The sequence below is a fragment of the Trichoderma breve genome, chromosome 5 (assembly GCF_028502605.1).
Source record: "Trichoderma breve strain T069 chromosome 5, whole genome shotgun sequence".
Lineage (NCBI taxonomy): Eukaryota > Fungi > Ascomycota > Sordariomycetes > Hypocreales > Hypocreaceae > Trichoderma > Trichoderma breve.
In genome coordinates this window covers 1,066,141-1,086,600 of record NC_079236.1, presented here as the reverse complement: position 1 = coordinate 1,086,600, position 20,460 = coordinate 1,066,141, and the positions used below count along the sequence as shown (strand labels likewise).

General features: G+C 50.7%; 8 protein-coding genes across 8 annotated transcripts; 4 read left to right on the top strand and 4 right to left on the bottom strand.

The window, feature by feature from the left end:
• Positions 1–736: 736 nt before the first annotated feature.
• T069G_08039 (HD domain-containing protein) lies at positions 737–1,666 on the bottom strand (the record flags this gene model as incomplete). Its single annotated transcript, XM_056175249.1, has 3 exons — positions 737–1,313; positions 1,381–1,558; positions 1,612–1,666. The coding sequence occupies 3 exons, from the start codon at positions 1,664–1,666 to the stop codon at positions 737–739; spliced, it is 810 nt and encodes a 269-aa protein (XP_056026198.1).
• Positions 1,667–3,511: 1,845 nt separating this feature from the next.
• T069G_08038 (rhodanese-like domain-containing protein) lies at positions 3,512–4,071 on the bottom strand (the record flags this gene model as incomplete). The annotated part of the gene is made up of 2 exons (XM_056175248.1): positions 3,512–3,825; positions 3,951–4,071. The coding sequence occupies 2 exons, from the start codon at positions 4,069–4,071 to the stop codon at positions 3,512–3,514; spliced, it is 435 nt and encodes a 144-aa protein (XP_056026197.1).
• Positions 4,072–4,740: 669 nt separating this feature from the next.
• T069G_08037 (myb-like DNA-binding domain-containing protein) lies at positions 4,741–6,383 on the bottom strand (the record flags this gene model as incomplete). The annotated part of the gene is made up of 2 exons (XM_056175247.1): positions 4,741–6,219; positions 6,291–6,383. The coding sequence occupies 2 exons, from the start codon at positions 6,381–6,383 to the stop codon at positions 4,741–4,743; spliced, it is 1,572 nt and encodes a 523-aa protein (XP_056026196.1).
• A 1,266-nt stretch (positions 6,384–7,649) lies between these two features.
• T069G_08036 (uncharacterized protein) lies at positions 7,650–8,994 on the top strand (the record flags this gene model as incomplete). The annotated part of the gene is made up of 4 exons (XM_056175246.1): positions 7,650–7,750; positions 7,810–7,861; positions 7,947–8,082; positions 8,135–8,994. 4 exons carry the CDS (start codon positions 7,650–7,652, stop codon positions 8,992–8,994), a joined length of 1,149 nt encoding a protein of 382 aa, XP_056026195.1.
• A 107-nt stretch (positions 8,995–9,101) lies between these two features.
• On the bottom strand, positions 9,102–9,682 carry T069G_08035 (erg28 like protein domain-containing protein; the record flags this gene model as incomplete). The annotated part of the gene is made up of 2 exons (XM_056175245.1): positions 9,102–9,551; positions 9,620–9,682. The coding sequence occupies 2 exons, from the start codon at positions 9,680–9,682 to the stop codon at positions 9,102–9,104; spliced, it is 513 nt and encodes a 170-aa protein (XP_056026194.1).
• A 486-nt stretch (positions 9,683–10,168) lies between these two features.
• Positions 10,169–11,242, top strand: T069G_08034 (short chain dehydrogenase domain-containing protein; the record flags this gene model as incomplete). The annotated part of the gene is made up of 2 exons (XM_056175244.1): positions 10,169–10,312; positions 10,382–11,242. The coding sequence occupies 2 exons, from the start codon at positions 10,169–10,171 to the stop codon at positions 11,240–11,242; spliced, it is 1,005 nt and encodes a 334-aa protein (XP_056026193.1).
• A 1,052-nt stretch (positions 11,243–12,294) lies between these two features.
• T069G_08033 (uncharacterized protein) lies at positions 12,295–16,724 on the top strand (the record flags this gene model as incomplete). Its single annotated transcript, XM_056175243.1, has 3 exons — positions 12,295–12,655; positions 12,717–15,883; positions 16,014–16,724. 3 exons carry the CDS (start codon positions 12,295–12,297, stop codon positions 16,722–16,724), a joined length of 4,239 nt encoding a protein of 1,412 aa, XP_056026192.1.
• A 2,618-nt stretch (positions 16,725–19,342) lies between these two features.
• T069G_08032 (methyltransferase domain-containing protein) lies at positions 19,343–20,385 on the top strand (the record flags this gene model as incomplete). Its single annotated transcript, XM_056175242.1, has 3 exons — positions 19,343–19,714; positions 19,774–19,861; positions 19,922–20,385. 3 exons carry the CDS (start codon positions 19,343–19,345, stop codon positions 20,383–20,385), a joined length of 924 nt encoding a protein of 307 aa, XP_056026191.1.
• Positions 20,386–20,460: the final 75 nt, after the last annotated feature.

Genomic DNA, 20,460 nt, shown 5'->3' with positions numbered 1-20,460 from the left:
TTTGGCGGTGGGAAGCTCAACCACTGATATACTATAATTTTCGAGCTCTTTGTCTCTTTTTCCCCAGCTTCTTTGTTGGAATGTCCGGACAGCGGTGAGAGTGAGTGAGAGACAAGTGAACCGATGATTAAGTGGGTTTTGCGCACGCAGTGAGTGTGGCTCGTCCCGCTTCCAGCCTCCGCAGTTTCTCAGCCCTGGTCGCTTCAGTTGCTTGCTCGCTTGCTTAGGGGAAGCTTGGACGCTGCAATTGACACAATTTGTGCTTGTGCTTGTGCGTTTGCATGAACAGAAGCAATGGAAGCAATCCGGTTCGCCCGGCCAAAGGCTTTTAGTGGTTTGGCGGAGAAAAACATTCTCCCCACACGCACCGGCGGGTGGTCACCAGGCACCAACAGCGCCGCTAGAGGTGTTGCCAGGGGCAATCACGAGATGGTGACAGTATCGATATCGGTATTGGTATCAGTATCTGAGATGTCAACGTGGGATTCATTGTCGTGTTTGATTGACTGATTGATTGATTGCTTGATACCGGTAATCGTTCATTCACTCAGGCTTCCTGCATGTCGTGATTGAGAGGCACAGCGAAGCAGAGATGCCACATATAAACGCACACTAACACACTCACATACACACAAAAGTCTATAAGCTCTCTCTATTATATGCCCGAATGTGAATTCGCCGCCCTTCTTAAACAATAACCCAAAAATCGCACAAACTACTAAGTAACCTCGCAGTATCATTTTCGCTCATAGTACTCGTCCTGCCCACGGCTCGTCTCCGCAGATACACCCCCCTCCATGCCCTTTTCGCCGTGGACATGCTCCTTGTTCTTCCAAAACTCGTCTCTCTCCTTGAGCAGCTCATCTGCCCACTCCTTCATCTCAGGCAGCGTAACTTTTGTTGCGACATATGCAAACTCTCCCAGGTCTACATGTCCCTTGCCCTGCTTCTCGTACTCCACCATTTGCAGCATCAGCTCGATCTTGTCCACGTCGTGTACAAAGTGGCTGTCCAGTGTCTTGGAGTCTTCGTACTCCTGCCATACCGCCCGGATCTCAGCCCCAACATCGCCTCCAGCAACACTTCGCAACAAATTCTTGGTTAAAAAGTCCATCGTCTCGGCCTCGCGCCTGTTTTTTTCCGTCTTGGGAACGCCGTCGACTGGTGTAATGTCTCCAACCAAGAGCTCAGCCATGTCGTGTATCAGTGCCATCTTCATACACTTTTGTAGATCCAACTTCTTGGCAAGCGCAGGAGGCGCAAACATGGTGATGAGGGACATGCGATACATGTGATCGGAAATCGACTCGCCTCTGCAGCAAACCCTCCAGTTAGCCGTTGAGTTTCAGTAACTACGCCACGGTGCCTGAAACTACTGACCTTTCGATTCCAAACCGCCTCCAGCCCTCGCGCTTTGTAGTCTTGAGTCGAGAAAGCATGTGGAAAAAGGGAATCGGAGAGCTGGAACCCTCGGCAGGCGCCTCGCCGGGGATCTCTTCGAGCACTCTATTGACGGACCATTCTCCCGACAGCTTTACGGCCGGCGCAAAGCCCAGATCTGCGTTGCGTTAGCTGTGTTGTACACAATGGGAAGCCATGGCGTAGACCTACTGGCCACAAGGTCGGGCACCTTTGCGCCATCCGTGCCCTCTGTTTGCGATCCCATCGTGCCCAGTTGCGTTGTGTTTTGTAGTCGCTGTGTTGGTCCTTATCGCTTGTTATCGGCAATCTTTGTCGCGGGGTTCTCGGCGGGTGGGATGGAGCCGAATTGGGCAGCCGTTGACAATATCTGAAGATGGGAACAAAGAAAAGAAGTTCTCTTCTTCTCTATCTGGGTATGGAACAAATTAATAAGGTAGAGGAAAGAAGAGAGAAAGGGAAGAAAAAGTAGAATGGAGAGGTCAAGATAAACAAGCCAGCGGCAAGTAGTTACTGCGCTGGATCCGGCCAATGCCCTGGAGCGAGTAACTCAGCGCCCCATTTTTTTTGTATAGCAGCCTGTTAGTGAGGCCAGCGGCAGAGGTGGAGCCCTCTATCAAGGACAGTAATGGCCGGACAGGGGAGATGTCGCCAAGTTCAGGAATATGTTTTGTCAACCTGGAACCTCTTCATTATTGCGATGCTGGCCGTAACGCAGAGTCTCGACAGCTGACGGGATTTGTAGCACAGGCAATATGTCAGCGTGATCTATTTGGTTGCAGCTGTGCATTTCTGCTTTGTATTATGCAAGCACCCGTCATCTACACTTTGGTAGCAACACTTCATGTGAAAGTCGAATACCTGTCTGAGGAGACCAAATGACACCATCATGAACGGCACGAACTAAAACGTATCTATCTTGATAACAAAAACCAAATTAAAACCATATATCCCATTCTTGGCCATCTGAATAAAAAATAAAAAATAAACCCCCAACCAATAAAGCCGCCAGAGTAAAAACGCCCAAGCCTTGTAAACGGCAAACCCAGTGCCAAGACAGCCATGAGAAATATCTCGACGAAAAAGTAGGCAGACAGCTAGTATCCAGGTAGTTAGCCATGTATTAGTAAATGCGTTTAACCAATTTCAAGTCACTTACGACTTCCATCATAACAACCAGTTGTTGTTCTCTTCTTCCTCTTCGCTCTCCACGGCATATTCTTCTACCAGTTCATACCACGGCGGTTGAGGTTGATCCGAATCAGGCCTCCCATTTCGGCCAGGTCCTCCATTTCGGTTGTGAAAGATGAAATCGTAAATCGTATTCACCCGTCTCCCGACGATCACGGATGAAGTGAGTAAGAGGAGGACGCCAATGATCAAATAGGCAGGTCTCGCGACAGTGTTGAAGTGGCGATAAGCGTTGACCATCTCCTCCCCCACCAAGGGACCTTGAAAGCCATCGTACTCTTCGAACCAAGGCATTTTTTTGTAAGTTTGTCGATTATTTCTGATCAAGAGGATGGGAGATGGGATTGTAGATTCGGGTGGAGTGGAAGCCCATCTTATAATGTATTTTCTTTCGTCTACCTTACACCTGGGCGCCTCTCTCTTGAAACGCATGGGCGGTTTAAGATTTGAGGCTGTTTGAGTAGTTACTTTAAAAGCTTCATAATGGCGTAGTAGTACTGAGGCACACATCGTACTATAGCTCACGATTCTGTTTATAACCTTCCTCGAACAAAGTATGGTTCAGCGCCCCATATAACAAGCAGAGCAGCAGTATACAAGGAGTAATCGATGAGATTGTCGACAGGTTGGAAAACCAGTCTCTAGAATATCCGATGTCTGTGGACACATTACTCTCTTCTAGGATACGACAAGGAGCAGATAAAAGAACAAAGCCGTACCTAGGTGTGCAAAGCCTATCGGTATTTCAGCTTGCAGAATCTATCTGTATCTACCACGTTAAGCTCAGCATACTTTCATCTTCACAGCCACGAAACGTGCCTCAGCCCATTCAACCTCCTAAATAGCGCTCTCCCGAACCCTATCCTCTCCCATGCCTCCCTCATCCCCCTTACATGCATTCTCACCTCCAAATCTCTCTTCGAAAACCCTCCGTCAGCCTCTCGTCCTCGCCATAATCCTCCTGCCACCCCGTAAACCCTCGCTCTAGCAGATACACCTCCTGCTCCTGTGGCGGCGCCTCGCCCAGCGCCGCCAGCTGCGCGTCCCTCTCGCGCAGGTACTTGAGCGCCGCAAAGGGGCCCCGCTGCTGGCTCAGCGCGCAGTGGAAGATGACTGCCTTCTTGTCCTTGACCTTGCGGACGAGGGTGGGCATGAGGGCGTCGATTTTGTTGCAGGGGATGTTTGTTGAGCCCTTGATGTGGCCACCGATGTAGTCTGTTCGAACGTTAGTTGTCTACACCAAAATATTGCTTTGAGATGCTACTAGTTTGATGCACTTCATCAAACCAGAGCATTAAAAAGGATAATGAAGTGAAAAAAAAGCGTAAATCACGACATACCGACATCTCGAACATCGACCACGGCAAAACTAGGTTCTGCCTGCTCTTGCTCTGCTAGGATCTTCTCAGAGAGCGTCTTCGCAGACACTCTCTTGATGGACGCTACAGTAAAGTTCGACATGCTTCTCGTTGGAAAAAGCCTCTTGTTTGCTGAAAAAAGACGGAATGCGCGCATAGACTTGTGCTTATATAAGAGATCGACGCTCTCTAATGTAAGGACCAGAGGTTACTTTGAGATAAAGACAGCGAGCGGCACGGGGAAGAGAGTCAAGAAGGAGATGTTCTATTGGCGATGAAGTGCCGAGTGTGTGCCTGAGCAGGTATAAGCCGTTAGGCAGTTATATGGAGAGAACGATTTGAAGCTAGCTTGCATCTGCTGGCAGTGGGGGCCGTGCGTCCAATAGAAGCTCGCCAGGTTGACGGATTGGTCTTTGCCATTCTCAGAGTCAAGTTTGCGCTCTTTCGATTCGTTTCGATTGGCTTGTATCAGCTCTATTGGCTCATTGGCTCATTACACAGTATGTTATTGGGCAGAGAAGGGAAGCCAAGGGAAAATAAAAAAATATCATTGATTCAAGGGTATTTCGTTGCGCGTACCCCTTCTACTCCGTTGTCTTATACAAATATATACGAACATAACAAACACACCAAGCCCACTTTCGGAAAGCGATTGGTGTCCTCCATCATACATCATTGTAGAATAAAAGGAACGAAATCAAGCAATTGCACCAGTCGCCGGACTCTCAAGGAAACAAACACACTTCGTACGCCCCGGATATTCCCAATGCTCTCATGCCTTACCAACCCACCCTGCGTTGCTGAAAAAGTCAAATAGTCTAGCTCCCTTTTGTGAATCTAGTCGGCAAATCTCCTTGGCTTGCTTCTTCTTGAGCGTTCCATTGCCCTTGATGGCTTCCTTGAGGATTTGCTCCTTGATCATCAGGTATGGCTTAGGTTGTAGCCGAACCACCTCGCACAGCTTCGCCTCCTCTGGTGTGAGGAGATGCAAGTCGGGGGCGTTCTCTTGCGTCAGCTGCAAGGGTTGCACGCCTGAAATGGGCTGTGGAACATATTTCTGCTTGCTTGGGCTATGGCCATTGACCCCATTGATGCCGTTGACGCCGTTAACCCCATTAGTGTGGCCGTTGGTCAACGGCTTGACGTCCTCCATATTCGTGTCTCCATTGGTTAGTGCTGAGCGTATTGGCAGCTCAGGGGCGATGAGAAGTGCTGCACCGCTTGGAGGCTCTGGGGGAGGTTGGGCTTTTGAGCGCTGGCTGGATGCCAACCGCTCCCTATCCATAGACCCCATAGGTATGGATTTCTGTATCCGGCTGGCCTTTTCATTTTCATACTTTTCGCCGCTTCGGAGGTCCCCTATCCGCAGACTGCGCCATTCTTGGAGTTGAGCGATGGCCTGTCTGAGATTCAGCTCATCTTGCAAGCCCTGAGTAAAATCTTCGAAATCTTTGTGGTTCATAATGCGACCAAAGGGCTTCGCCCTCTGCAGCAGGTCTTTTTCTTCCTTGGTCTTTCTCTTTTCATTTTTGGTGTTTTCCCGGTAGTCGAGTAGATTGTGCTCAAAAATCACCTTTTTGCGTTCCACTCGCTGTGTGAGACGGCAGTTGTAGATTTCCATTACAGTCAGCTTGAGCTCCATCTCGGGCTCAAGCTCACCCGTTCTCGGATTTAATCCATCACCGGGGTCGAACTGCATGAGCTGCACCGCCTCTTCAGCCTCGTTGGCATACTCTGTCTCAAACTCGAGACGACCAGGCATGTAACCCTGAATCTCGTGACAACTGGGGACACTGGCCGTTGGCTTTGTCTTTGGCTGAAGGGCTGGCGCATTCTTAGACGCCTCTCTTCGCTCTTCGATTCGCCTCTTCTTGCGAGACTGAAACTCTTCTCGTGGAATTTCGTTGGCAAGCTCGCAGTCATGGGGGCTGCATCTTTTGGGCAGCGGAAAGGTGGGTGGATCAACGAACGTCTTAAGGTAGTGATCGCGCACTTCATCCTTTTCGCGGAACCCGCCAATGTGGTCGGCGATATCCGCCCATGAGCCGAGTCCGTATATCTCTGCGCCCTCGAGCAGCAACAGTTCCTCGTCAGCTCCCCATTCACGGTCAAATATGGGAAACGAATTCTGCTCGATTACGCGGAACGAGTGTGTGGCGGGATCGTGGGCATTGCGAGATTCTCCCTTGCCGAAGCAAGGCACGCAAAGGTCGAAATCCGAACATGCAGGGTCGGCGCATCTGATACGAACCTTTTGTTATGTCAGCAGCTGGAGCCATGGGATGAGGATTGACGATGCCAATTGGGTGCGGCTTCACTCACTGTAGACGTTATGTCGCACGAACAAACGTCGCATACGTATTTCACACCACCTTCCCCTCCCCTCGTCGCCGTCTTCTTGCGAATAACGCCCATCTTGCAGTGCGTCGCAGCACGTCAGCGGTTTGGCGCGAAGCTTCGCACCCTGGGATTGGTGGAGCAGGCCGGAAAAACAGCGGCAGCCGGCAAGGGGGCTGCAGATGCGGTAGCGAGATAAAAAGAGTGTCTATGAAAAGCGCGCGCGCGGGAGACGTAGTTGCGGCGCTTTGTTTGATGGATTTCGCAGAGCTGCGATGGTGGTCGATGGAAACGAGGTCAAATCCCGCCCAGCAACCGCGGCCAGATGATGTTGGGATGTCGCGATCCGGTGGAGCCAGCAATGCGCTCAGCCATGGAATTCGCTGGAGCCTCTGAGGCAGCAGAGCGGCGCTAGGCCATATGCAGACGAGGGATGCCATCACGTGATGTTGCCATTGATGTGTAATCGCCTTAGCTGTTTAAAGTTGTCGAGTCTGCTCATTGCATCTTGGTCATTGGAGAGTTGTAGAGGATACTTGTTGTTCTGTATCAGCATCTACCAAGTTTCTGTTATTCATTTTGCAATTATTCGTACGAAGTACCTGTTCTCTAGATGTCGGGCTGTTATAATTCTTTCCAGCTCAATTCAATCCTGCACCACATTGGTAGTACTTGAACCAACTGCTGCTGCTTCAGTGCCCCACCTCAAAGTTTGCAGCTTGCCGTATCACTGTAGCACCATGCATGCACAGTCTATTTCGTACGCTGCGTTGTATTTCTAGGTGGTCTATAACACAGATAGGTACCAAGTAGATATCTGAAAATGCTCAGCCAATAAATCCAAGCATGTGAAAGCCTTTTTGATCCATGTGATGATGCAGTGCTAAATGACGCACCCTAGCCTACCTCCAGCCTGCCATGATGCGTCATAATAATCCCCTGTGTAAGGCCATAATGCAACACATGGCAGATAGTACGAGTACCCAGTAGTTCCTTTTGAGCCGTGGATCGCCCAGCAATTGGATGGAATGCTACACGATTAATGCTTGGCCCTTCTGTTGGCGCGCTTATACTCTCGACCCGCTCGCCAGAATCCGGCGCTCCTAAAAGCCTCCCGAACAGCTAATTGACGTATTAGCCCGAATTTTGGTCCTTGATGGGACCCTCACCTCAAGATCCTCCGGCCTAGCTTCAGCTTTATTCTCCGAGATTCAATATACAGTCCAGTCCACGGACACAGCCTATCCCTTCCCTTTCGTATAATATATTCTCCCGGATCTTTACTCGCACATTCTTCCCGTCGGATCGTTTCTTGTTAGAACACCAGTAATAACCGTCGCCGTCATGCCCGACACCATTCTTGACGACATCTCCCACCGGAGGTACAACCCACTAACAGACAGTTGGCTGCTCGTCTCTCCTCACCGGACAAAGCGACCGTGGCAGTAAGTGAAGGTCAAGATTGATGAAATGCCCTTTTATGCTGATTTACTACACTTTCTAGGGGCCAGCAAGAGAGTGCGGTCCAAACGACTCTGCCGGAGTATGACCCCAAGGTGAGTGTTCAACCATGATGCGGGCTTAAGAAGCTGCAGCTATCACATCACATGTCTACATGTACCCATCTAACAACTCACATAGTGCTACCTCTGCCCTGGAAACCCTCGCGCTGCTGGTGACAAGAACCCCAGCTATGACAAGACATTTGCTTTTGTGAATGATTACAGCGCTGTCAAAGAGCAGCAGCCCGACTATGAGGTCTCCCAGTCGTCAGATGGTATGTTCGCCGTATTGAATGAGCATAGGCCAGTGCTAATCAAACACTACAGACTTGGAGTCGCTTCTGCTGCGCGCTCAGGGAGTCAAGGGAGTGTGCTATGTCCTGACATTCTCACCAAAGCATAACACCACTCTTGCTGATATGCCGGCCCAAGACATCCTCCCAACGGTTGACCACTGGACCCGGCTCTACGCCAATCATCTATCCCCGTCAAATCCGCTTTCAGAAGTGGCAGCAAAGCTTCAACTTTCCATTTCCAAGGAAGAAGCCCCTATTCCCAAAGACAACTACCGCTACATGCAAATCTTTGAGAACAAAGGCGCCGTTATGGGTTGCTCCAACCCGCATCCTCACTGCCAGGCCTGGACGACGTCTACTATGCCCGAAGAGCCTGGCAAGGAGCTGACACAAATGACCAAATACCGCCAGAAGCACGGAAGGCATCTCCTGGCAGACTATGTCAAGCTGGAGCTGGAAAAGGGGGAGCGTGTGTTGTGGCAAAACGCCTCCTTTGTCGTTGTATGCCCGTGGTGGGCTGTCTGGCCATTCGAAGTCCTCGTCCTTCCCAAGCGCCATATCCGCGCCCTCGTCGATTTCACAGCTGATGAGCGGCTGCAGCTTGCAGAGGCCATCCAGGAGGTCACCCGGAGATATGATAATCTGTTTGAAACCCACTTCCCGTACAGCTCGGGCATCCACCAGGCTCCGTTGGATGGAACACCCGAGGAAATTGAGAATGCCTACTTCCATATGCACTTTTACCCTCCACTGCTGCGGTCTGCGACGGTCAAGAAGTTCCTCGTCGGATTCGAGCTCATGGCGGAGCCACAGCGAGATATTACTCCAGAGCAGGCAACGACTCGTCTCCGAGCATGCGATGGGCAGCTGTACAGGAATAAACTGAGCTAAGCAGCTCTGTTTCTAAATAGATAATTATAAAAGTTTTGGATTCTCAAATGTTCTAGATACTATTCCTACATTTTCACCACTGTTTATATAGTAGCACACGGCATACTCTACTCGAATTCGACGTAGTGGCTTCTGACCATGGGCATCCAGATGAGTGCCGCCGTAGCCAGCGTAAAGGGAAACACCTGGGGAAGGCCAAAAGTCATGCTCTTAAACACAAATAACTCGCTGGCAAAGTGGCCCAGCGCCACGACATACGTCCAGATGGCAATGTTGTACACGGGGCCAATGTTCAAGTGGTACGCCGCGTAGCACCGCACAATGCAAGTAATGAGCGTCCACGTTCCAAACAGCCGACCGGCGAGGGGCGTCAGCTGGTCCTCGGCCTTGGGGTCGTTCTGGGCGTGGACCAGCTTGTTGGCCGAGTCCTCGGGGTTGAATGTGGCGGATGTAGGCGGCAGCTTGGGGTTTCGGATGAAGCGGCCGTTGTAGACGCGCCGTGAGAAGTGCAGAGTCGTGTAGGCCTGGAGAGAGTTGCCGATTGACACGACGGAGAGCTGGTGGGCAGATGGATTTGTTAGCGGTTGGGCGGGGTTCAAGATGCTTATCGGGGCTCGATACGTACGATGAGCATGTAGTAGGGCAGAATGCCCTTGTTTGGCGGCAGAATTGACTTCATGAAATCCATGGCTGAGGTGTTTGGTGCAATTGGAGTTGACTGAGCTGGGAACTTGGAGGTTTGAAAGGGTAGAGCAGCGTTGAGCTAAAGGGACGGGAGTTGGTCTTCTAGTGTCAGGTACCGGGACATCCCCGTGGCTGCCGACTCAGTACAAGTCTGGTACCCAAGCTACAGTAACAGATTCATCACAGGTCGCGCATTTTAGATATCCGTAAAAATACTCATATATAATTTATCAGACCCCTATAAATCTGCAAAAATCAAGATATCACCAATCTCATATGTCAATTATTGTGTAATACCGCAGCGTTGTTGGGCATTCGAGACATGTCTTTTACCTTTGGCTAGGCCGCGAATGGCTAACCTGGACCTCCCGTAACTTTCAATGATTGGCCAAGTGGCTATTCCCAACAGCCTGTAGATCACTAAGTCAAGCTCCCACCAAAATCTTCTCCCTCGGCCCATCTTCATCTTTCAACGCAGAACGCTGCCATCATGGAGTCGATTACGAGCTTCCTAGAGAATGTGCCTCAGCCTGTACAGTGGGCTTTGGCTGGAATTGGTGCCCTTTACCTGGGATCCAAGTTCTTCAGCTACCTTCAGCTGGTCCTCAGCTCGTTTCTACTCCCTGGCACCAATGTAAGAGAGCCCCTCCTCGCGTCTGCAGGTTGAATTGTTTTTTCTTCTGTTGCTGACATCACACAACAGCTCCGTAAATATGGCAAGCCTGGCACCTGGGCTGTCATCACCGGTGCCTCCGATGGCCTAGGCAAGGAATATGCCACGCAGCTCGCTGCCAAAGGCTTCAATCTCGTGCTCGTTTCCCGAACCCAGTCGAAGCTCGATACCCTAGCCAAGGACCTTGAACAGAAGTACACCGGTAAGGGTCTGCAGGTCAAGACGCTGGCAATGGACTTTGCCCAGGACAACGATGCGGACTACGAGAGACTACGAGAGCTTGTGCAGGATCTGGATGTTGGTATCCTGATCAACAACGTCGGCCAAAGCCACAGCATGCCCGTGTCCTTCCTGGAGACGCCCAAGGAGGAATTGCAGAACATTGTCACCATCAATTGCCTTGGAACCTTGAAGACTACACAGGTCGTTGCCCCCATTCTTCAGAAGCGCAAACGTGGCCTGATCCTGACCATGGGCTCTTTCGGTGGTTGGACTCCCACACCTTACCTGGCCACCTACTCCGGCAGCAAGGCTTTCCTCCAGCAGTGGAGCAATGCTCTGTCGTCTGAGCTTGCTGATTACAACGTCGATGTCTACCTGGTCCTCAGCCACCTTGTCACCACCGCCATGAGCAAGGTTCGCCGCACCAGCTTGCTCGTCCCCAACCCTCGTGGCTTCGTCAAGTCTACACTGTCCAAAATTGGACTTGGCGGCTACCAGACCGCGCCCAACACCTACACTCCATGGTGGAGCCATGCATTCATGCTGTGGGTGATTGAGAATGTAGCTGGTGTCAACAGTCCCCTCACGATCTGGTACAACAAGAAGATGCATATTGACATTCGCCGCCGCGCTCTTCGTAAGCAGGCCCGCGAGGCAAAGAAGCAGTAACCGGCTTAAAATCTCTATATGTTGAAACGGTACCGAAAAGAAGCGGAAAAGGATACAACAGGCTTATGGCGTGGGAGCAACTGTGAGACTAATGGTGAAGGCGACTATCGATTGGATGAAACATCGTCCAATGCATTTTGTACCATGGGTTCTCGGCTACACCATGTAAGATATGAATTTATGAGGCTAAAAAAACGGGATACTGCCTTAGGTACTGAGTAATCATATTAGCAATGGGACCCTATGGTTAACCCTTTGTATTTATGAAGCGTGTGAAGCTTGAACATGTGAAGGAGACCGGAGTCAAAGTGATACTTATAAACTAACTTTACTTGGCCTATATGAGGACTGAATTCGACATGATGTCAAAGTGAGTATCTATGGAATGCCTGGCAGATGTCACAAGATGAAAGACTGAGCCAATGAGCGGAGAGTGAATCGCTCTGCGTTGGGTGTATTTAATGGGCATGCAGGGGGGGATGAAGCGTATCACGGCTATCAATCGGTGGCCTCACATTGGTTGATATGAGTATTTATGGTGAGATTAAATATTCCGACAAGGACCGCATGCATATAAGAATAAAGAGGAAGACGTCAATATAGAAAAGGCTCGAATCAGAGTGTACGCTCGTGATTGTTTACATGCCCGCGAATGCTGGATGCTGCATTATGTAAGGCATCCAAAGCGTTCGGTCACAGCGCCAAGACAAGCCCTGATGCGGCCTAGCGCATTTCCTCGCCCAGGGACGAAAAATGCAGAGCTGTACCAACCTCCCAGTGCTACAAAATAATCAAAGAAGTTGATCAATCTTTTTGCTTCGGCCGCCCATCGCCATCCTTTCCTCCCGCATCTCACGCCGCCACCCAATTAGCGATCGCGGCGACGAGCTTCGGATTTGGACGCGCAGCTTCGGATTGCGCCTCTCCCAACGGCACGTGCAGCTCGTCCTTGATGGTCTGACCGGCGCGTTGCTGTGGTCAAGGTCAAGGGCAAGGTGAAGGTGAAGCAGTTTCTGCCACGGCACGATCACGAATCCCATCAGCTGCCCGACATGTCGTTTCCTCCAGTGACGCCGCTGCGCCCCGTGCCGGGCGCTTTTGTCAACACGCCAGCCATTGTCGCGCGCTACCAGAACAACACTCACGATCCCGTCCGCCGCACGCTGTTCCCATCCGAGGGCCAGAATGCTCAGACGTCTACCGCCACCACAACAGCCGCCCAGGGCACGGTCTCGACGAGCACGACGGCGGTGACGGCGACGGCAAACACAGAGGGGGGAGGGCTGGCTTCGCTGACTCCATTGCCGCCCCCACGCGTCGAAAACGTCCCGCCCGTCCTCAAGGCCGCAAAGGCCATCAACGCCTTCTTGCAACTAGACGAGAGCTTTCCCGACCTGGATTCCTACTGTAGACGTAAGTTTGGCGTGCTCACTAGATCACACGAGAGACGAGGCTGACTAGCAAACGCGTTCAGAGGGCGCATCATCCGACTATGAGCTGCCAGGCTCCGATTCCGCCTGGGCTCCCTTCCAGAAGACCAACATGTACCCGATCCCGAATCAGGTCTTCGATCATTACAACTCTGGCCAGCTCCAAACCCTCATGGGTCTATTTGCTGAGATCAACCACGCCTGGGTGGTGATTGACAACTCGCTCTTCCTTTGGGACTACACCCACTCCGACCCCGAGCTTATTGGCTTTGAGGACCAGCCACACACAATCCACGCTGTAGCCCTCGTTCCCCCGAAGCCAGGCATCTTTGTCGGCACAATCACACATATCCTGGTCGTGGCGACCTCCTCAGAGATCATCCTGCTCGGCGTGTCTGCGACAGACACCTCTGCCGGGACAAAGACGGTTACGCTGTATCAGACCAAGATGGTCCTGCCCACTCGCGGCAACGACATCCGTGTAATTAGCGGCTCTGCGGATGGTCGAATCTTCTATGGCGGATGCAGTGATGTCGACATCAACGAGCTTTACTACCAATCAGAGGAAAAGTGGTTTTCGAATCGGTGTGGTAAGATCAACCATTCGAACCCTGGCTGGTCCTCTGTTGTCAGCATGCAGACTGGCTTTTGGTCTCAACGGGATCCCGAGCATCTGGTCGACATTGTCATTGACGATACGAGGAAGCTGGTTTACACTCTGTCAAGCACGTCAACTATTCGAACCTATCATATGGAGTCTCCCGAACGGCTGAATAAGGTGATTGAGAAGACAAAGCTCCACTGCCTCCGAGATATTGCGCACATGATTACACAGTCCAAGCTCTTGACCGATCGAACCAACCTTGTTTCCATCAGTCCCATCTCCAAGCAAGAGGCCTCGAAACTGCACCTCATGGCGCTAACTGACACCGGCTGTCGTCTCTTCTTCAGCGCAACTAATGCATCTTCCTATCTGTACGGATCTCAATCAAACCTGGCTCCCCAGAGCATGCAGGTTCAGTTTATCAAATTCCCTCCTTCAGCACTTGCTCGACGATCAACAACTCAGTTTGGGTTGAACGGCCAACCTTCAGGAGAGGCCGTGGTGGACCTCGATTCAACAATGTTGATCTCCAGCAGGCAAGGTGCCCGCTTCCCACCTGGATTCTTCTTGGACTTTGTAAGCAACAAAGACGACCCAAATTCCGATTCCCTGTTTGTGGCTGGTCCCGAGACTGGAAGAATAAAGCGAACTTCACCCACGACACCCCTGAGATACTTTGAGCAAGCGAGTTGGATCGATATTGGCAGCCGAGCCGAGGCTGTCGGCTTAATCACGAGGCCCTTTGCGGCTGCCAATCAGCCAGTAGGATTTGGCAATGAACTGGCTGTTCAATTCGACGAGGCACCTAGCGAGTTTGCTGTTCTTACCAACACTGGCATTCACGTCATCCGACGGCGGAGGCTCGTGGATACTTTTGCGGCCGCTATTCGAGATGCCCCAGGAGATGAGGCGCTGGATCTCATGTGCCGCCGCCTTATTTTCCTCTATGGCCGTGTGGAGACGGTTTCGACAGCGTTGGCTGTGGCCTGTGGCCATGGAGGCGACTCCAGACCAGGCTCCGTCAAGGCAATTGACCAGGTAACAGAGGATCGGGCCAGAGCCCTGTTCGTCGACTTTGGTGGTCAGCCCACCATTGTGGAAACAGATTCGTCATCGCTCACAACAGATTCAGTCAAGCTATCATCCCGGCACGATGCATTGGCGCTGTACTTGTCGAGATTGATTAGGAAGCTTTGGAAAGCTACCGTCATCAAATCGAGCGTTGCTCCTAATGGAACGATTTCCGTGTCCTCGACGATCCCTCCGCCCAAGCTCATCGCCATCCAAGAGAACCTGGAACGCCTAAGGAAATTCATCGAGTCTAACAAAGGCCTCATTCAGGGGATGTCTGGCCCTTCCGACTTGCAGAGAGTTTCCAGCCGACAGGAAGAGGTGGCACTGCAGGCAGAGCACCAGGCGCTGCATGCTCTGCAAAGGCTAATGGAGAGCATCTCAGAGGGCATATCTTTTGTTCTCATGCTGTTTGACGAGCGTGTGTCAGACATCTATGCTAGACTGGATGATCCTTCTCGGCAGCAGCTCAAGGATTTGACATATGAGAAGCTCTTTTCACAGGCGGACGGCAAGGATCTCGCCAAGCTACTTGTCAAGGCTATCGTTAACCGCAACATTGAGAGTGGCTCTAATGTCGAGACAGTCGCGGACGCGCTAAGGCGGAGGTGCGGCAGCTTCTGCAGCCCAGATGATGTTGTCATCTTCAAGGCTCAAGAGTCGCTCAAGAGAGCCTCTGAGCAGCCCCCCAACACCAATCAGTCCAGAATCCTCCTCAACGAGAGCTTGACCCTCTTCCAGAAAGTAGCGCGCAGCCTGACGTATAACAACTTGCAAACTGCTATTGGGCAGTACATTGATATGAAGTATTACGCCGGCGCAATCCAGCTCTGTCTCTACGTCGCCCGGGAGCAAGACAGAGGTAACACTGCCTTGATGTGGATCAATGATGGCAAGCCCGCGGGCGATCCTCGCATCAGCGCCTTTGGCGAGAGGAGGAAAGTCTACGACCTGATACACGAGATACTTCGACATCTGGACGCTGCCTCAAGCCTCGAGCCGCTTATGGTTGACGGGCGACCAACGCTCATCGCAACGAAGAGAAACGAGGCTTACGAGGTGGTCAACGGGTCGGATGACGAAGTGTTCCACTTTGATCTGTACGAGTGGTACATTGAGCAGGGATGGACGGAGCGGATACTGGGCATCGACTCGCCGCACGTTATCACTTTCCTGCAGCGGCTGGCGGGCACCAACGTGGAGCATGCCGACCTCCTGTGCCGCTTCTACACCAATCGAAGCCGCTTCTTCGACGCGGCCGAAGTGCAAGCTGAGCTGGCCGGCTCCGACTTTGCACTCGGCATCAAGGATAGGCTGAGGCTTCTCAGCTTGGCAAAGGCCAATGCCAACGTGGCGACGGTCGGTATCAGCCGACAACAACAGCAGAGACTGAACCACGAGGTGACGGACCTGCTTGAGGTGGCCAACATCCAGGACGACCTGTTGGGTCGCTTGATGGCAGACGACAGAATTGATGCGGATCGAAAGGTTGAGATTGAAAAGGCTCTCAATGGTAGGATCATTAGCCTGTCAGAGGTAAGAAACCCCGATGAACATTTCCCAGAATGCGCGGACTTTTTTTTGTCCATTTTTTGCAACCTGTCACTTTTCATTATTCAGTTGTCATTTTCTCCGTTTCCGGATGCTAACGAGCACTTTTGTGCAGCTCTTCAACGATTATGCCGATCAGGCAGGATACTACGATCTGTGCCTGCTGATCTACCACACGGCCAACTACCGCAACCCCACGACCATTTCGTCGACGTGGGATAACTTGATCCAGCAGACTCACGACGAAGTCATGGCAAGACACGAGGCGATAGAGTCGGGCATGCAGATGCCCCCCTTGCCGTACGAAGCTGTGACGAGCAAGATTCAAAATATTGCTCACCACACGTCGCTCGACAGCTTCGTGTTCCCGATCCAGACGCTTCTTCCGCAGCTGTGTCGGTATGCTGTCGCTTTCCAGCAAGACACGACGATTGGCGCCGATCCTACGTGGCCGGTGCAGCTATTCCTGTCTCTGGGCGTGTCCCATGATATGATTGTCCGCGTGCTAGAGAGCGTATTTGATACGCAGGACTATGGCTTTAGCGGCATGGTGCGCAACCGCATCATCGAGATCATCGTCTACGTGATCGGCGATTGGGTGGCTGAAGTACGGCGACGTGGCGGCGCAGGTAAGGGAGGCTCGCTTGGCCCTTCTATCAACGACCTTTTGCAACGTTGCGAGGCTGCCTTGCCAGGACCGGGCCAGGGCCACAACAACGGCGGCGCAGACCTGGCAGACGTACGACGAGCGCTGAGGATGCTGCGGAGAGAGGTGGCCGGGCTAGTGGAGCGGGTGGTGCCAGCGGCGAGCATGAGGTTTATGTGAGATGTGAGATGTGAGCGGATCCGGGTGGACTCTATTTTCTAATTCCTATTTCTCTTGATTTTTTTTTTCATGGTAGCTACGTCGGAGGAAGGGAAGTGTGGAAGGAAGATGGTAATCACTTTGTCACTTTTTCTTCTTTTCTGTTTTCTGCCTCTTAATTTTTGCTTGGTTCAAAGTCGTGTCCAAAGGGCAGGAAGAGCAAACACAAAAGGGAGGGAAACGAAAACGAGAGAGGAGAAGAAAGAAACGACAGAAAAAAAGGACACATGCAATTATGGTTTGTGATGGGGCGCCAAATGGGCAAGGGTTCAGTCTAAACTAAAGATTCCGATTATTTGTATAAGAGAAGAACAACACGAACAACACACACACACACAAGCACACAAGGGGCATATATATGCAGAAGCGTGGATAAAGTAGAAATGCGAACTAGTTAGGTAGGTTATGTACTAGGTAGTATTATGCGAAGGGCCAAAAGAACACTGGAGAGCGCGGGTTTTTGAACAATTTTTATTTTTTCGATGTTCTTTTTTCCCATTTGTTCCTGATTTGATCAGTGTAGAAATGATTATGTTTTCTTTTTATGGTTTATGATGATGACGTTTGATTGGATTTATTTGGATGGTCGGATAATGGCACTCGCCTCGTTTTTCGTTTGGCCAAATGGGATTCCTGCCCAAGGGTGATTTTTATCCAACCGCATAACGCCAGGGGGGCCGAAATACGACCAACTAGAAAGAAAATACGACCAGTAGGAAGAAGAGAATCGGCATAAGCGCGCAATTGGACCTTTCGGAAAGTGCGGGAAGGGAACAAATGATGTACTGGGATGCAAGCAAAAAAGTGGAAGCTTTTGCTGCGTCGTTGTGCATCCCCGGGACCGCAAATGTTGTCGTTTTCCGGTGAGGCGAGTGGCTCATGGGATCGGCGGGAGTTGATAGGATGGGGCTTGTAGTACACGTACATACAGAGAGGGGGAAGACTGCAGACCGCCTCACTTTTTTTTTTTTCTGCGGCTGGTCTAGTTTCCCTTTTCTTGTTCAGGTTTATCGACTTGTTTGTTTTTTTAGGTTTCGTCATTTTTTTCTTTTCTTTTTGGGATTTCGGTTCGGACGTGCAGCAAGGGGAGGAAGCCTAATGGGGCACTTTGCTTCTGCGCATGGGCTAGAGCGTAAGCCCGTTTTGGGATCAAGGGCCGTGGAGGGCGGTTATACGTGGCATGGTTTGAGTCGGCCCTGGAGGGGAAAAAGCTGCAGGTACCTTTTTTCTCTTTGCATGTGTCTTGTTGATGGAGTTGTTGGTTTGCGTGCCCTTTTTGTTTGGTGGTGCCTGATTTGATTGTGGAGAGAAGATGAGGAGGGGATGAGGCAAGGTTAGGTCAGGTACCGTACGTAGGCTGTGGGTATATAAGAGGGGTGTTTGGACGGCGATTTTTGTTTACTTTTGGTTTCTTGTTCTTGTATACCTACAATTTGTATTCTCATATTCTTTGAGGGGGGATGAGTTGTGAGAGGTTGCAGTCCGGAGTGCCGGATTGAGGCGGGCCAGCTGGATCTGGCCATATCACTCTTTTTCAATAAACAACTTTCTTTTGTCCTAAGGGGACTGTCTCCTTCTATTTACCTTGAAATCAAAGCATAACGCTCTGATACACGATTTACGATGACGATATACGATATACCCGCATATAAATCATATGCCTGTACGATACATACGATTACCAAAGCATCAGATCTCAGGTCGATGCCATCAAATGATACGTTCCTCGCCGGACTTGTCCGTCTTCCCGGCCCCCACTTTCGGCTCCGATCCCACAGAAACTGTCCGCATAAATCGGCCGAAAACATCCACGTTATTAAAAACCCCGTCAGCACCTTTGAAGCGACGCCGTCTTGGAAGCTTATTACACGAGCTTCCCCAGAATGATAGAAGACGGCTGAGAGCACAGTATCTTTTTCATTGGGCATTTGTTTTCACAAAAGGGGGCTATTTGAGGCTTTGGATCATGTCCGCCAGGTCTCCCGTAGGCTGGACACCCAGAGTCTTACCAACCAACAGAGAAGAGTTCAATTATTTTACTAAGAAAATGGAAAACAGAAAAAAAAAGGGAGGCAACGAGGACTTGAGACTTGAAGGGAATTTAGAAGGATTCTGCATCAACTTTAACTTTTTTCTTACCCTGGCTTTGGATTCGCAAGTTTGGCTGAGCTGGACGAATGAATGCGGGGAGGCAGATGGTTTCATTCAGCTCGCGATTTTTCATAGAGGGGTAATTGAACTTCACATGCTGCAATTTCATTCCACAAGTCGATACATATCAAATAAAAAAGGCTCGTTGCTTTCCGATTTAGTGCTCTGTGATTAATGATGCATGTGAACGTGTGTATTACTCGTACGAGGTGCAACCGCAAACATCGCGGAGACTTTGCGCTTTTGGTGACGCACGGGGACTTATCGGATACTTGCGCAAATGTACATAAAAGACGGCGCTTGTAGATCCGATAGCAGGTTTAATACGGTAATAACCAGACGCAATTTCAATACTTTACTGAATTATCTTGTTAATGTCATCAAGACTTTCATCCATTGCTTCATCATTTATCCTTCGTCACTCAAAAATGTCTGCCATAAACGACGTTGAGACCATGGCCAAGACCATGCAAGACCACTTCCACACCGTCGCCAAGGAGCAGTCTTCGTTTGAGAAAGACTTTACTCGGTTCTCACGCGGCATCATGAGGGTTATTGTCGAGCCTCTCATTAAGCAAATGGGTTTCAATAATGAAATCACGGAGCCAGTGGTTCTTCTGGACAATGCGTGTGGATCAGGCGTGGTGACGCAGGAGGTGCAGGCTGTGCTGTCGGACGAAGTTTTGCAGCGGAGCTCGTTTACATGTGCTGACAGCTCGGCTGCTATGGTTGATTTGGTGAAGAAGAGGGTTGTGGGTGAGAAGTGGGTGAATGTTGAGGCAACTGTGCGCGATGCCATGGTAAGTGCATGTCATGTGTCTTATTAACTGAGAATCGTGGTTGACGGCTTGTCATATAGAATACAGGGCTTCCAGACAACACCTTTAGCCATGTAGCTCTTGGTCTGGCACTTCACATTACGCCAGATCCAGATGCAGTTGTAAAAGGTAACTTGACCAGGTTGAATGATCCATAGTATGGGGACTTTATGTGCTTACAAGCTGCAGACTGCATGAGAATCCTCAAGCCAGGAGGAACTTTTGGCGCCTCAACTTGGTCCAAGGCCAATGCCAACATCTTCTGGATCCCTGACATGCGCTCAGCATTAGAGTCACTGCCATTCGACGCGCCGTTCCCAGACCCAATGCCCATGCAAATGCACAAATCCGGCCACTGGGACGACGCAGCCTGGATCGAAAAGCATCTAGCTGAGGATCTGGGACTCGCAGACGTGTCAGTCAAGGAGAGCCGGGGTACCTACAGATTTGAAGATGCTTCAGAGTTTGTGGACTGCTTTAGTATGATGCTGCCATGGGTTATGAATACTTTCTGGAGCGAAGAGGTGAGAAATGCGCATTCGGTGGATGAGGTAAAGGAGCTGTTGAAGCAGAATCTGGCGAAGAAGTATGGGGGCGAGGGATGGAGCATTGAGTGGCTGGTTATTACCATGAGGGGGACTGTGAACAAGTAAAGGTAAAACTGAGCATCATCTGATGGGATGAAATTAGATTCATCACTATATATATACTTCCATTAACCAAATCAC